This window comes from Urocampus carinirostris, chromosome 11 (assembly GCF_059441175.1).
Source record: "Urocampus carinirostris isolate Australia breed hairy pipefish chromosome 11, RoL_Ucar_1.0, whole genome shotgun sequence".
NCBI lineage: Eukaryota > Metazoa > Chordata > Actinopteri > Syngnathiformes > Syngnathidae > Urocampus > Urocampus carinirostris.
In genome coordinates, this window is record NC_142359.1 from 14,353,605 (window position 1) to 14,370,133 (window position 16,529).

The following is a 16,529-nucleotide window of genomic DNA, read 5'->3' on the forward strand; positions in this document are numbered from 1 at the left end:
GCTCGTCATGGTCTGTCCATAATGAACACCATTTTCAGACATAAGGGTGTCCATATGTGCACTTGGCACCAGGACACCCTAGGCCGTAGTTCGATGATCGACTTTGTCATCGTTTCGTCGGACCTGCGGCCGCATGTTCTGGACACTCGGGTGAAGAGAGGGGCGGAGCTGTCAACTGATCACCACCTGGTGGTGAGTTGGCTTCGATGGTGGGGGAAGATGCCGGCCCGACCCGGCAGACCCAAGCGTGTTGTGAGGGTCTGTTGGGAACGGCTGGCAGAATCTCCTGTCAGAAGAAGTTTCAATTCACACCTCCGGCAGAACTTCGCCCATGTCCCGAGGGAGGCGGGGGACATTGAGTCCGAGTGGACCATGTTCCGCGCCTCCATTGTCGAGGCGGCTGATCGGAGCTGTGGCCGCAAGGTAGTCGGTGCCTGCCGCGGTGGCAACCCTCAGACCCGTTGGTGGTCACCGGCGGTGAGGGATGCCGTCAAGCTGAAGAAGGAGTCTTATCGGGCCTTCCTGGCCTGTGGGACTCTGGAAGCAGCTGGCAGGTATCGGCTGGCCAAGCGGAATGCGGCTTTGGCGGTTGCCGAGGCAAAAACTCGGGCATGGGAGGAGTTTGGAGAGGCCATGGAAGCCGACTTCCGAACGGCTTCGAGGAAATTCTGGTCCACCATCCGACGTCTTAGGGGGAGGAAGCGGTGTGCCATCGACACTGTGTATAGTGCTGATGGGGCGCTGCTGACCTCGACCCGGGACGTTGTGAATCGGTGGGCGGAGTACTTCGAAGACCTCCTCAATTCCACCGGCACGTCTTCCTCTGGGGAAGCAGAGCCTGAGGACTCTGGGTTGGGCTCTCGTATCACTGGGGTTGAAGTCACCGAGGTTGTCAAAAAACTCCTCGGTGGCAGGGCCCCGGGGGTCGATGAGATCCGCCCAGACTTCATTAAGGCTCTGGATGTTGTGGGCGTGTCATGGTTGACGCGCCTCTGCAACATCGCGTGGACATCGGGGACAGTGCCTCTGGACTGGCAGACTGGGGTGGTGGTTCCCGTCTTTAAGAAGGGGGACCGGAGAGTGTGTTCCAACTACAGGGGAATCACACTTCTCAGCCTCCCTGGTAAGGTCTATTCAGGGGTACTGGAGAGGAGGGTCCGCCAGGAAGTCGAATCTCGGATTCAGGAGGAACAGTGTGGTTTTCGTCCTGGCCGTGGAACACTGGACCAGCTCTATACACTCTTCAGGGTCTTTGAGGGTGCATGGGAATTTGCCTGTCCGGTCTACATGTGTTTTGTGGACTTGGAGAAGGCATTCGACCGTGTTCCTCGGGAGGCCCTGTGGGGGGTGCTTCGGGAGTATGGGGTACCGCACAGTCTTATCCGGGCTGTGCGGTTCCTGTATGCCCGGTGCCAGAGTCTGGTCCGCATTGCCGGCAATAAGTCGGATTCGTTCCCGGTGAGGGTTGGGCTCCGTCAGGGCTGCCCTTTGTCACCGATTCTGTTCATAACTTTTATGGACAGAATTTCTAGGCGCAGCCTTGGCGGGGATGGAGTCCGGTTTGGGGGCCTCAGCATTGCGTCACTGCTTTTTGCAGATGACGTGGTGCTGTTGGCTTCCTCAGCCCGTGATCTTCAGCTCTCGCTGGAGCGATTCGCAACCGAGTGTGAAGCGGCCGGGATGGGGATCAGCACCTCCAAGTCCGAGGCCATGGTTCTCAGTCGGAAAAGGGTGGTATGCTCCCTCCGTGTCGGGGAGGAGGTCTTGCCCCAAGTGGAGGAGTTCAAGTATCTTGGGGTCTTGTTCACGAGTGAGGGTAGGATGGAATGGGAGATCGACAGACGGGTCGGTGCAGCGTCTGCCGTCATTCGGACCCTGTACCGGTCTGTCGTGGTGAAGAGGGAGCTGAGCCGAAAGGCAAAGCTCTCGATCTACCAGTCCATCTACGTTCCTACCCTCACCTATGGTCATGAACTTTGGGTCATGACCGAAAGAACTCGATCCCGGATACAAGCGGCCGAAATGAGTTTCCTCCGCAGGGTGGCTGGGTTCTCCCTTAGAGATAGGGTGAGAAGCTCAGTCATCCGGGAGGGACTCGGAGTAGAGCCACTGCTCCTCCGCGTTGAGAGGAGCCAGTTGAGGTGGCTCGGGCATCTAATAAGGATGCCTCCTGGACGCCTCCCTCGGGAGGTGTTCCGGGCATGTCCCACCGGCAGGAGGCCCCGGGGGCGGCCCAGGACACGTTGGAGAGACTATGTCTCTCGGCTGGCTTGGGAACGCCTCGGGGTCCCGTCGGATGAGCTGGAGGAAGTGGCTGGGGATAGGGACGTCTGGGCTTCCCTTTTAACGCTGCTGCCCCCGCGACCCGACCTCGGATAAGCGGAAGACAATGGATGGATGGATGGAAGTTATGCAAACAGCTACACGCTAACATCTACATGTTAACGCATTATGCTAACAGGTACATGCTAACGGCTACATGAATGCAAGTCATGCTAACGATTTATGATAAATACTGCATGTTAACAGCTACATGTTAACAAATATTGGTAACAATTACACGCTAACGAGTTATGCTGACGGCTATATAACAAGTACTCGTTAACATATAGCTATTAGCATAACTTGTTAACAGCTACATGCTAACGAATCATGCTTACCACCACATACTAGCGAGTGATGCTAACAGCGAACAAGTTATACTAACGGTTACTCGCTTAAGACTACAGGCTAACGAGATATGCTAACGGCTACATGCTAACAAGCCATGCTAAGGAATTATGAAAACAGTTGTGTTCTAATGGCTACAAGTTTACAAATATTGCTAACGTGTCATGCTAACAGCTACATGTTAGAGTCATGCTAACTGCCGCAGGATAATAGCTACATGCTAACAGGTTTTGATTACTGCGACAGGCTAACAGCTACATGCTAAAATGTCATGCCAACGAGTTGTGCTAACATTTACATGCCTATGAGTCATCCACCTGTTAGCATCCACCCATGGTGAAGGACCATTCATTTTGAATGGGCGCATGCAAAATGTCATTACACAGTGTTATTACTGTTTTTACTGTGCATGTGATTTTTTTTAATACCATTCCTGAAGGCATCTCCTTATTACTAACGGCTACATGCTTACGGTTACATGCTAACAACTTAATGCTAATTGTTGTATGTTAACATCTTCCAGATCCAGCACCAACTCTCACAATTGCCTAAAGAGAGAGCTAAAAACAAAGAATGAGGGAAATAATAAAAATATACTCAGCATTGTTTTCTGCCTGGTGTTTCTTGAGAAACTGATCCAATGACGTCCGCTGCTTTTGACAATCCGTTGGAAAATTGTGAGGTAAAGATCATCAAAATGAGCAATAGTCCAACCTGTCAACACTTTTTAATGGGTGATTCCTTTGCACAAATTCTGAGACTTCAAGGAACATTTCCAAAATGTTTTTAATTTGGGCTGATGAAATGATGGTTGCATCCTCCTCTTTCATCTCTGAACTCCTACATGGCTGTGTGTGTTTTCATACCTTTTTTTATCTCTTGCTTCGTTTCGATGGCCAGAAAACGTCTCTTCTTCTTTTCGCGTTGTCCACTTTTATTCATGTCTCTGGTGGGGTCCATTGTGAAGGATAGCTCTTCGTAGCAATACCATAAAGTAGCAGGATGGGGACACGAAGAGCATGCTGGGATTCACGCATACGCACCGGCTGGCTAGGTGTTCGGAGCAGGAAGGAGACACGAAGAGCATGCTTGGATTCATGCATGCGCACCGCTTGGAAGGCAGAACTCTACGGTGAAAGTACTGTATTTTTGACTTCATATCCTGAAACGCATTTGTAACTAGAGGCACCATTTGCCACTACCTGCAACTTTTGTATGCAGATGTAACCGCGGTGTACCTGTCCCACCAAAGATCCACATTCACGCTGGACTGGATGATGAGGTTTTTATTACAGTTTCTGCAGATGAAATGAGTCGCAACATTAGCTTCTCTGCTGGCTTTGATTTCTTTGATCTCGTTGGCAGCTCGCTCTGTAGACTGCCCAAAGCATATCAAAGAGCTTTCTTTTCAATTTACATAAAATACATTTTAGAATATCACAATACATTTTTACATCCATTTTAACAAGATACTTTTAACAAGAGATCGTTTGTTTTTTTTAACGTTTACAATGAATTCAACATATTTTTCTTTAGTCTGAATTTTAACCAACATCATCCTTTTTCTATATATATGAGAAAATAGAAATAAGAAAAATAATGAGTATAAAAACGGGTACAATTTACCTGCAGATGAAATGAGTCACAACATTAGCTTATCTGCTGGCTTTGATCTCTATAAGGGGAATTAACATTTTAGCACAACAGAAACAAACGAAAATAAATCCGAACAGCCTGACAACATCAATCACATTACTATGCATGTTGAGAGATTTGTCAACTGTGGTTATAATGTTTAAAATTAACTTCTTTTGTGGAGCACCAAAAGATGTGTCTTACCGTTGGCAGCTGGCTTTGTAGACTGCAATCAAAACCCCGCCTTCCGGTCACTAGATCAAAAGCCAAACCAAACCTTACCCCATACCAGCAGGTGGCACTGTTGGACTCATCATTGCAGGACACTTACCAAAAACTATACACATATTTCAGCAGGAATTTCAATAAAAGAAAAGTTATTACATAAGAGACATTTCCAAGGAAAGGTAGAAATAAAAGTCAAATTAAACTCATCAATTTACAAATCAACCCCCCTTGTCCCACAAGCAGAATCCGGCACATGCTGGAGGCCACAAGACTCTACTAACCTACTTTACTCGGCGACAGCTCACTTCTCCTGTCAAAGCGTCCAGCCACCGTGAAACGTCCATTATTCCAACAATGCGCGCGCACGTGAAGAACCGAGCGCGCGCACGTGATGGAAAGAAACACTGCAATAAGCCACTGACGCAAACAGCATTTGTTCCCCTGCCGGATTTTTATGCCAAGAAATGGACGAGAAGCAAACGAACACACGGACACGCCGCAACGTCTCCAAGGAGAGGAAGTTTAGACTGCGCGTGCTTTTTCTGGACGATAGTGAACGCACCTTTGAGGTGGAGGTGAGCTCTTTGCGTTTGATTGCATTTAGTTTGTTTGGGAAAAGATTTGATTTTTAGTGTCCCTCGGCCAAGTGATGGCAATTGCAATTGATATGCGATAACAAAACTTACAAACACAACTCGGCACCTATTTACTCACAGTAAGACAGACTATATAGAAAAGCTTGACATTATTGGGCTGCAGAGGTAGGTAAAGCGCTCGTCATGGGATCAAGAGGTCGCAGGTTCGATTTCCCAGCACCTTGGTGTTTTATGTCGAAGTGTCCTTAGGCAAGACATTGAAAGATAAAAAACGTACATGCAATTTTCTCCTTTTTTTCTTGATTTATACTTTTTGTTTTATTTCTTCTTTATTCATTTTCTTATTTTCTTTCTTTTCAAAAGTAATAAGATGCATTTCTGTCACTTCTAGTGTCTCCTTGTTTTGCTTTTAGCACTCGTCTTCGGTGGCAAGACAAGTCAAGTTTATTTGTATAGCCCTTAATCACAAAGAGTCTCAAAGGACTGCACAGATCAAAGACAATTGCAAACTACAGAATATTATGACACCATCCCTGATCTAAAACCTACATGAGGGCAAATAATACACAGATATTGTCAACATAAAATATATGGTTATTCATATGCTATAGAATACAAGTGTATTTTAAGTTTAAATCTAAACATTTCCACTGAGGTTGCAGATCGAATCTCAGGGGAAAGAGTGTTCCACAGCACCAGGGCCCGAATGGAGAACGCTCTCAAATATGTGGATTTCCTCTTGGCTCTTGGGATCACGATTAGACCAGCATTTTCAGAGCGAATGCTCCGGACCGGAACATAGGTGGAAATTAAATCTGAAAGAGATGAGGGAGCAAGTCTATGCATGAGTTTGTATTCTACCAACAGAACCTTAAAATCACATCTCAAGGTAACAGGGAGCTAATGCAGGTTAGCTAAAATCGGGGTAATGTGATCAAACTTTCTTGTCTTAGTTAAAAGCCTCGCTGCAGCATTTTTTAACCAGCTGAAGGCCCTTGATTTTGGACTTTGGGAGACCGGAGAGTAGTGCATTACAGTAATCTAAATGGGAAGTAACAAACGCATGAATTATAATCTCCGCATCTGACTGAGACAGCATAGGGCGAATTTTAGCAATGTTGCAAAGATGGAAAAAAGCTGTTAGTAATTTTCTTAACATGCGTTTCAAAGGATAGATCGGGGTCAAATATCACAGCTAAATTTTTGATTGAGTCACTGTGGGTGATATTACATTTGTCAATGTTCAGAGCAGTTTTTGAGAACAAGTCATAGCATTTAGAGGGACCAATAACTAACATTTCGGTCTTTTCAGAGTTAAGGCGCAAGAAGTTGAGTGACATCCATTCTTTTATCTCAGTGAGGCAGGCCTCCAAATCTCGAAAGTTTAGTGTGGCAGATTCCTCCAACGGAAGATATAGTTGAGCGTCATCTGCGTAGCAATGGAAACTAATATTATACTTGCGAATAATATCACCTAATGGAAGCATGTAAATGCTGAAAAGAAGGGGGGGCAAGTACTGAACCCTGCGGAACACCACAGGTAACACTAAAGGGCTCAGATGTCATTTTACCATATTTAACACAGTGTGTCCTATGAGAGGTAGGATCTGAACCACAAAAGAACAGTTCAAGAAAACAAACGATGTCTAGTGAGAAAATACACACTGTCGCTTTAACTTTTATATGAAGGCATCAAAATTATCCTCCTGTAGGCAGCAAGTTTAAGACCCCTGCATTCGATTTTTGTTTTAGTAAAAGTTTGCCACTTCCGAAACGAGCACGATTTTTTTCACAACATTCCCAAAACCCGATCGTGTTTTGCGCCTAAATGAAATGTATTGCTTTTTAAGATGAAAATATTTGAAGCCTTGAACATTTATGACATTTCCTGGCACGCTAGCAAAACGTTCTGGGCGGTGATTTCTTCAACAAAGTGTGCGGTCACTTGAAACTGCTGGAGAAAGAATATTTCGGTCTGGAGTTCCGACATCAAAGCGGGAACTACGTGAGTCTTCCACGTTTCCACACGGAACAATTGTCTCTGCACTGATATTCACTAATTTTTCCCGGCAGGTGTGGCTGGAGATGCATAAACCGCTCGCAAAACAGATTCAATGTAATTCAGTTGATTACTGTTTTAACTATGTCGCCATTCGAAACGTATTTTGGAGAAAAACCAAGTGTTTTTTTCCCAACTTTTTAGATACGAGCGATCTGTTCTTTAGGTTCATGGTGAAGTTTTTCCCTCCAGACCCAGGACAACTCAAAAGGGGACTGACACGGTAGGGCAGATTTTCACAACAGTGTCATTCACCTGAACCTCAGCCCAGTTCTTTAATGGCTGACAGTCTCTTTTATACTAGGAGGGCAAATGAAAAACAAGGTAGTGGGGGAAATCCCTACTTCACATCAGCCCTTTGATTAGACCAGAAATAAGTACCAGGGAACTGCATGTTCTCATTTACTGGATGCCAGAAATATTGATTTCACAACTGTGGAGCAGTTTTCAGCATGATGGAGAGAAGAGGGTCTAGTCTTATACAGTCTAATTCGCCCATCCACACAGAGGGGCGACTTAACCTTACCATCGTGCCAATGTGAGAACCAATGGTCTTAAATCAATGTTTTTTTAATCACTTTTTCTTTCTCTTTGTCTATTTTTCTTATCTATTTATTTTGATCTTGTTTCGTTTCTCTCCATCCCTTTTTCTCTCCAATTTTCTTTTTCTGTCCCTCTTTTTCCCTTCTCTCTTTCTTGCATTTTTTCTCCCTCATTGTTTCTCTTTCTCCTTCTTTCCATTTCTTTCTTTTTGTATTTCTCCCCATTAATGGCTCTTTTCCTGTCCCCCTCTTTCTCTTGCAAGTTTTTTCTCATTCTTTATCTCCTTTAACTATTTATTTCTCCCATTTGTTCTCTCTCTCTCTTATTCTCGCTCTTTTTTTCTTTCACTTTCATATGCTAGTTTTTCTACGTTGTGGCCCCCCGAGCTAAAATAAGTTTAACATCTCTGGTCTTAAGTGGTACAAACTGGATAATGTGAGCAAGAGTGCTTTTAGATAGTAAAACGCCAAGCAAGGACAAGTCTCAGCAACCTAGCGCGTCAGATCAAATCTTCTAATATCTGACAGGCCGAATCTAACAGCAGGTACCGTCATTTGTGACGTGTGCGCAGGTACCTTTTCGCTTTGCAGGTGAAGCAGGACCTGTCCAACGGAAGTCTGACCTGTAACGACAACAGCGCCGCCCTTCTGGTGTCTCACATACTGCAGTGTAAATACACGGCGAACGTAAGCTTTGACAATGGCACTATGCACCCTCTCTTACGGTCCACATTTACAGCAGAACTTGGGGACTACGACGAAGAGCTGGACTATCAGCGCCTGCAGATGAAGCACTACGTTCCCAACCAGGAGTATTTGGATCACAAAATTCTTCGCTTGCACAAGAAACACAAGTATGGTGAATCCTGCAATTATCAACAAGATCTTATTTTGAAAAATTCCTCTACATGGCAGCAAAGAACCTTTTTGTCAAAATTGATCTTACCTAGCAGGACGCATGGAGCTGAACGGTGAGCATATCTACCGCACAGTTCAGCGGAAAAAAACCAAACCCCCCAAAACACGCATTGCAGGTTGATCGGTGGGTCCAAATTTTCCCTAGGTGGAACAGTGCGTGTATGGATCCTATCTCTGTGCTTTACAGCCGGCAAGTGGTCCCAGGGTATCCCCAGCTCACTTGCGATGTCAGCTGGGATGGGTTCTAAGTAAGGAAGGACTTTTCTTCCTCAGCTTGTTAGTTTAACATTCAGGTTATGAGATGGGTAAAACAAGCACCGGAATTGAGCAGTTCCGTTGAAGTTTTTAGTCGGAATATTGTGGCCACAAATGAGGTACAGAACTTTACACAGTCAAAATGGCTGACAATCTCTTTTAAACAAGGAGGGCGGGCTATGACAGAAACAAAATCTGACATCCCTACCTTGTCTTGATTAGTTCTGGAGAGTACTTATAAAATCCAAGAAACTAAAAGCAGCAATTGAAACAATGTAGAAACTGAATAGCAGTCGAACAAAAATGTCCATCCATTCCATCCATTATCTGCACCGCTTATCCTCAGTAGGGTCGCGGGGGTGCTGGAGCCCATACCAGCCATCTTTGGGCAGTGGGCAGGGGACACCCTGAACTGGTTACCAGCCAGTCACAGGGACAGACAACTCACTAATGGCCAATTAACCTGACACGCATGTTTTTGGAATGTGGGAGGAAACCGGAGTGCCCAGAGGAAACCCACGCAAGCACGGGGAGAACATGCAAACTCCGCACAGGAAGGCTGGTAGCTGGATCTGAACCCATGACCTCAGAACTGTGCCGCACACGGGCTAACCACCGCCCCACCGTGCTGCCCTGAATGAAAATATGTTTTATTTTAATTATGAGTGTGTATGTCAAGATACTTGAAGAGGTTATGTCGCCTTAAGCCCTTTAAATGGGTGTTTCAACAAGAAAACGACCCAAACACGGCTCAAGACGAGCAAAGTCTTTCCAAACCAATAAAGGTTAATGTTATGGAAGTGTCCAGCCCAATCCCCAGATCTCAATCCAATCGAGAACTTGTGGGCTGATATAAAAAATTCTGTTTGGGAAGCAAATCCAAGAAATGTAAATGAATTGTGGAATGTTGTGAAGCAATCATGGCGTGAAATAACAACTGAAAGGTCGGTTGACTATCCCACACAGATGTGAAGGAGTTATAAAGAACTGTGGTCATGCAACTCAATATTAGAAAGTCTAAATCCTACCTTTTTTGGGTTTGTACAGTCAACAGCAGACACTGATCTTTTTGAACACACCCCTTTTGAACTATCTACCCAATTGCACAGACTTCGGAGTGTACCTATTATAATTGTTGGGTCTTGTTTTCTGAGAATCTACTGCGCCGACTGGTAACTTGTTTGGCATGTAACAATAGAAAATATACTACAACCTGAGATATTCTGGTTTGTCACATTGCACTTCTATTATTTTGAACAGCACTGACACATTTCATCCATCCATCCATCCATTATCTGCACCGCTTATTCACAGTAGGGTCTCGGGGGTGCTGGAGCCCATCCCAGCTATCTTGGGGCAATCCCAGGGACAATTTGGACCGGCCAATTAACCTGACAAGCATGTTTTTAGAATGTGGGAGGAAACCGGAGTGCCTGGAAGAAACCCACGCAAGCGCGGGGAGAACATGCAAACTCCACAAAGGGGGTTTGATCTCACGACCCCAGAAGTGTGCCGCACACGCGCTACGACACATTTCAATACTTTTCCAATTTCCAATACCCTGCGACCCTTGAATCCAAGACATAAAAAACCCCACTATTTTTCCCCCTGCAGGGGCTTGTCTCCGGCCGAATCGGACGTCCACCTGCTGGAGCTGGCCCGGAAACTGGACATGTACGGTATCAGGCCGCAGTCGGCCTGCGACGGTGAGGGAGCGCGCATCAATCTGGCGGTCACGCACTCCGGCGTGCTGGTCTTTCTGGTAGGCACTTGCCCGATTCCAAGCCGAAACCCCTGCCCACCCATCCAACGGACCTTTGTTCCCAGGGAAACACCAGGATCAACGCCTTCAGCTGGGCCAAGATTCGTAAACTGAGCTTCAAACGAAAGCATTTTCTCATCAAGCTTCACGCCAGCCTCGGGGTCAGCCATCCCCTTCCCCATTTTTCAAAATTTGCTGTCCCATGTTAACCTGGTGTCCTTCGCGCAGCCGTCACGCAAGGACACCCTGGAGTTCTTGATGTCTTCTCGGGACGTGTGCAAAACCTTCTGGAAAAGCTGCGTGGAGCACCACGCCTTCTTCAGACTGGCTGAGGAACCCGAGGTGGCGCAGAAGAAGCTGCTGTCGAGTAAAGGATCCAGCTTTAGATACAGGTGACCACTTAACAATTTGTTATTTCCCTCCGAAGCTGGTACCGTATTTTACGGACTACAAGGCCAAAAACCCCAAATTGGCCAGAAATGAGAACTTGTGCCCTATAATCTGGTGATCAGTCGATACATTTTAGGGGATTAAACCAGACAGCGATGGTAAAATCTTAGATAACCACCAGGCAACTAGAGACCTGGAGGGTTGGTTCAGCATTACTTAACATTGAATGCAACAGGGATTGATCCTGGATCACGGCAGAATGAGGGCAGGATCCTAACCACTAGACCACTACGGATACGGACGAATGAAAAGGCATTAGGTTTCATTTCTTTATCGTACCTTTTTTGTCACAGTACCATTTATGTTAGAGTAGAGAGTATGTTGTTTCACTTGCTCAAACTAAGCATTGTAAGTGGAAAACGCTTTGAGTATGTACCGCAATTTTTTTTCAAATGTTTCAATTACTACCCGCAATGCCGTTATCGGCATTAGCTCAGGAGGTAGAGCGCTCGTCTTGGGATCAAGAAGTCGCAGGTTTGATTCCCGCCTCCTCAGTGTTATATGTTGAAATGTCCTTGGGCAAGACACTGAATCCCCAATGCCCCCAATAAGCAGGTAGCCGCCTTGCATGGCTGACTCCCTATTGGTGTGTGAGTGTGTGTGTGAATGGGTAAGTGTGAAGCACATTGTGTAAAGCGCTTTGGGAGGTCTTGACTTGAAAAGCGCTATATAAATGCAGACCCTTTACCATTCAATCAGTTCAGTATGACCAAATTACTTCCCACAATGCCTCTCTTAACATTGAGTTCAGAATCTTGTGCGATTCGTAAAGACTTAGTGAACCAGCTGTACTATGAATCGGTTTGATGTCTGGCAATATTCTCGCAGCCCAGCCCAATAAAAAACACATCAACAATGTGGTACTGTGACTAAAAATAGTGTGATGATGAGATAAAACTTAATGCCTCATCATATGTCGTCTGTATTCCCAGTGGTGTATTTTAGAGTTTCTCAACTGGTGGGGTGGGCCTTTGCCTACAAAATAATGCTAAAAAAAGACGGTAAATTAAAATTTTTAACAGTAGATGGCGATAGTTCCCTGCTAATGATAGTTGACACCCCATTTAAAACGGCAGTAACAGAGCAATAAAGTTTGTTCACACAATTTTGTATACAGTGGAGAATATATGCGATATGGATTTTTTTTAAAAAGCCACAGAACTAAAGCGTTTCAGATTATTTTAAAAATGTTGCAAATTAAGCAATAATGGAATGAATTGGGTAGTAATTAGGGTGAAAGAGCAGGTCCTGAAGTCAGACCAGTTGAGAACCACTGGTCTAGTGGATGGGATCTGCGCACAAAACATCCCGACCTGGGTTCAAATCGTGTTTCATCAAATCTTCTGCAATTGTAACCAGTAATATAATTGTTGGGGGTGCTCCTTATAGTGCGGAAAATACGGTAGTTTTCCCACAAAGGCTGATGTTTGGTCTTTTCAACTGTGAACAGCGGCCGCACGCAGAAGCAGCTCTTGGAATGTTTGGGATCGGGCGAGAAGAAGCGGGCACATTTTGACACGTAAGCTTGATAAATGCCATTTTGCAGTGAAACAATATCATCTAACATAAGTAGCTCTAACCAAATTGAAGCACTTTTGAATTTTTTTTTCCCCAGTACCTTCAAAGAAATCCAGCACCAATCAAAACAATATATATTTTTTACTTTGAATACTAAAATAAAGTCGCTCTTTTGCTGCCAGCGCATACTTTGTACGATTTTGAGCTATGATCTACAACCTTTGTGTCAATAGGCTGCTATAAACTAACATGAATTCTGCCATTTTGCTTTACCAATTCACGCGCAGCCTCCAATATGTCAGAATTGTTTACAAACACTGAAAAGGCTCAATAGATGTTGGGTAATAATAGAGTTCAATGCAGAAGTAGAACCAAAGGAGTACCGTTTGTTTAAAAAGCAGAAAAATGAGCCAAATTTTGACTCGTTTTATAATATTGTTGGTTCCGAAGCAGAGTGAATTCAATCTTTCAATCTTCGAGACTTCTGGTCTTTTGCTTTACTTCATTTAATTTGTTTATCAGAGGATTTGTGTCTAAATTACTTAAAACAGAATTGTAAATACATATTTTCTTTGCATTCAATCATTATTTATAGCACAGAAGAGTTGATATTTTTAATTTTTGATTTGTTCTTTTGCATTTTCAGGGATCGTGTGTTGTTGTTTAAGCTTAAATCTGTTCAGCGTGTAAAAAGCTAAAACTGTTTTGTAGTTTGCAATATTTCATGTGTTTTTCAGGAATTGTTGCAACCACTGAATTTTTTTTCTGCATATTTTATTATTGTTGACAACATATCGTTAGAAAAAACAAAATCTGAGAAGCTATTTTGGGCAGAAATAGCCAAACCAAATAAGCCGGTTTTCTAAATAGAGCCGTCCTCTCTGGTGCGACCAATAGTTAGCAGTGAGCCTTCACATGACAACGCCATAATGACAAGCCACCATAGCAGGTGTGTCAGTATCATATTCACCCCCCCCCCTATTTTTTTTTTTCATTTATCACGTGGTCTATAGAGTCAGACTGCCAAGAAACATGGCAATGACAACAATTTCAAGCACTTCACCCCAAATTCCAAGCTTTTTCCTGACCTTGAAACACAAGAATATAAAATTCAAGCATTTTCAAGGATTTCGAGCACCCGTGCAATTGACTGACCCGTTTTTTTTTTTTTGCAGCACTTCCCGTCAGGCGGATGACGACCCTCTTCACTGTCAATCTTCCCCCGATCTGCTCACTGAAGTCTCCAAACAAGTACGCACCAGAGTAAGGAAAAATTTGATGGAGAAAGTTGAACAAGCCCTAAAGTGATCCACTCACCTTGCAGGAGGATCCTTTCCGCCCCGTGCACGAATCGCCGTACGCCGCCCCGAGGTGTCGCAGCCTGGCCCGGGTTACGCCTCTCTCACCGCAGGTACGACCGGTTTCCGATCCTGCGAGGGAGCGAGTGCCAAGGTCAGAGCGAGTGCCAAGGTCGTCTGGTATCTACAGCAACCGTTGGCGTCGCCGGCCCGTCCTCCACCCGGATGCAGCGCAGGGGCTGGTTCTCCTGTACCCCAACAACCCCTCCTACCACTACCATCCAGTGCTGCCAACATTCCAGAGCCCGTATTTCTCCGACTGCGCCGCCTCGCTCGAGTGCTTGCCGCAACCGAGGAGATGGGACCCTCGGCCGCACCCGTCGCCGGGTGTGTACCACAGAAGGGGCAACAGGACAGGAATGGCGGGCCAAACAGAGGCGGGACATTATAGTGATGACTGCAACTTCCTACCGGGCCTCCCTCGCCACCCCAATGGCAAGTTTCACCTACCTGCTTCTGAATTTCGCCCTCTGGGGTACTATCCCCACTTGACGCGGCCGAGCAGGCCTACCTACCTCCCGCTCAACAGTGCCGTTCTGCCCCAAGGCCCCTCGGGCAGTTACGTTGACTCGGAACCTGAAATATTCTACCCATGTTATTACCCGGAGCCACCACTGGAAAGGATGCTGCGGCCCGGCGGACCTGCCCGCATGAGATTCTCATCCGGGAGCCTCCAACTGGATGAGGAGGAAGAGGAGGAAGTGTTAAAACAGGACACTAAAGGTGCCACCAAGGTCTCAGTGTAGACCAGGTTTTGGGAATGTATGACTCCTGAACCACATATGGCTCTTTGCACGAGTACATCTGGCTTGGAGATTAAGTCAAAGCCATAGTCATCTTTTCTGTGTCTATCCAATTTTGGTGTATGCAATGCCGTAGCAACATGTTAAACTGTGTTTGTTCGGATATATACAGGGCAACGTTTCAAGTACAGTTTACATTCACAGTGTTACACCAACAGACTCTTTTTGGCTATAAATCTCTAAGGAATCCTTTTTATCAAGGATGTCAGTCAAACTCTGGGGCTGGATAGACTTTCTGTTCTCAAGCGGTCTGGATCAGTAAAAGAACGTCAATTTAAAATGTTTTGCTTTGTTTTTCATTATTATGCTTTATCATTCAACCTACCATTAGTAACCTACCCTACATATTGCTATCACGGCTGACAAGGTACCCTTTCTAAACACAGCACATTTATTCACAAACAATGAGGATAAGAGTTTCATGTTTGGTATTGAGTATGTGGTAACTGGTTAAACAGTTGAGTGAATGCAGTTTCACAGCTGAACCAACAGCCTATACAAACTCAACACTGCCCTCTAGCAGCTTTCATTTATTGACAAAAATATAAATTTGATGGAAATCACCTAGACTCTCTTGTTATGAAATACTTCAGAAATTCATGGCGGGCCGGATTAAATCATTAAATGTGCCCGTTAGGGCTCTTGGACGGTTTAGAAAACATGGCTGTTAGAAGCTCATTTAACAATGTGTGGTCACTGTTATGATAAGAAACCCACAGAACAAACTGTATAAACACCTGAAAACGCCAGCCAAGCACCCAGGGCAGTTATAATTGGGGTGGGTGGATCAATGCACACATACCGCACTTACCTACCGTAAGATTTGGATTATAGAGCGCAAATGATTATGAGCCGACTTCAGTACGTTTTGAAAGGAAAAGCCATTTTGCACATACATAAGCCGCACCTGACTATAAGCCGCATGTGCCCACATTGAAGCATGACATATTTACAAAGTAATACGGTACAAAGAAAGTGAGTTTTAATAATATATGGTCACTTATTGTTCCTATGGTGGGTCGCCTGACTTTTGATACGACGTCACCAGTCATTGAAATACGCTATACCACATATCATAGGAAAGTGTAAACCCTTGGGATTTGAGATATGATGCCCATTTTAAAATATGCTCTTAGAGAAACGTCATGATCAGCCTGAAACAAGATACCCAAAAACTATAAAGCAGAGGTAACTCACCATTCCGTCCCCTGGCCGTCTTTTCTTGAATGTCCGCAAATCCAAGTGTTAAATATTGACTCCAAAACACTGAATAATGCTGACAGATAAATAGGAATACGCCTTAAACAATTCTGCTACATTGTGCTTCTTGTAAATCCATTTGTTTCGCCACATCATTTTTGTTCAAAAATAAACAGCCTCGTAAAATGATTCCCAATATGGTAGTCAGCCTTTCGATTGACACCTTTTTTATGATGAGAGTGTGTTAATGCTAATTTTAATCATCCACAAAGCGCAACGATACATAAATATTCCACCCGTTTCATTCTTAACTACTGCTCGGCCGCACGTGGTAGCTGTTGGAAAAAAAAAGCAAAATTTAGCTGCATCCTAGCAGCTTATAGTCCGAATTTTACCATGCATCCATCTGTATTCTTCTCGTTTACAGTATTTTGTGACATTTTTCCAACTGAACTCTGCTTGCATCTCGTTTAAAACCGTTGTTTACAACAAAAATGACGGTCAAGATAAGCCTCCGCTATCTTAAGTAACTGCC

The 16,529-nt window shown here is 44.8% G+C and overlaps 1 protein-coding gene across 2 annotated transcripts; it reads left to right on the forward strand.

The window, feature by feature from the left end:
• The first annotated feature begins 4,214 nt into the window (after nt 1-4,214).
• On the forward strand, nt 4,215-14,872 carry LOC148356488 (FERM domain-containing protein 7). 2 transcript variants are annotated; one of them, XM_088347053.1, is made up of 12 exons: nt 4,215-5,108; nt 7,030-7,134; nt 7,203-7,245; nt 7,333-7,411; nt 8,303-8,400; nt 8,470-8,584; nt 10,518-10,665; nt 10,731-10,826; nt 10,894-11,057; nt 12,566-12,634; nt 13,809-13,884; nt 13,958-14,872. In XM_088347053.1, the coding sequence occupies exons 1-12, from the start codon at nt 4,998-5,000 to the stop codon at nt 14,735-14,737; spliced, it is 1,884 nt and encodes a 627-aa protein (XP_088203179.1). In that variant the 5' UTR covers nt 4,215-4,997; the 3' UTR covers nt 14,738-14,872. The 2 variants fall into 2 exon arrangements, with proteins under 2 accessions (XP_088203179.1, XP_088203178.1); XM_088347052.1 differs by lacking the exons at nt 4,215-5,108; nt 7,030-7,134; nt 7,203-7,245; ... (1 more) ...; nt 8,303-8,400; nt 8,470-8,584 and having other exon boundaries at nt 9,841-10,665; nt 13,809-13,896.
• The last annotated feature ends 1,657 nt before the right edge of the window (nt 14,873-16,529 follow it).

Excerpts from the sequence above, each read along its gene's own strand:
- LOC148356488 (XM_088347053.1), top strand. The coding sequence starts at position 4,998 with ATGGACGAGAAGCAAACGAACACACGGACACGCCGCAACGTCTCCAAG. Across the intron at positions 10,666-10,730 it reads CCGGCGTGCTGGTCTTTCTG|GGAAACACCAGGATCAACGC; the intron begins GTAGGCACTTGC and ends CTTTGTTCCCAG. Across the intron at positions 13,885-13,957 it reads TCACTGAAGTCTCCAAACAA|GAGGATCCTTTCCGCCCCGT; the intron begins GTACGCACCAGA and ends CTCACCTTGCAG.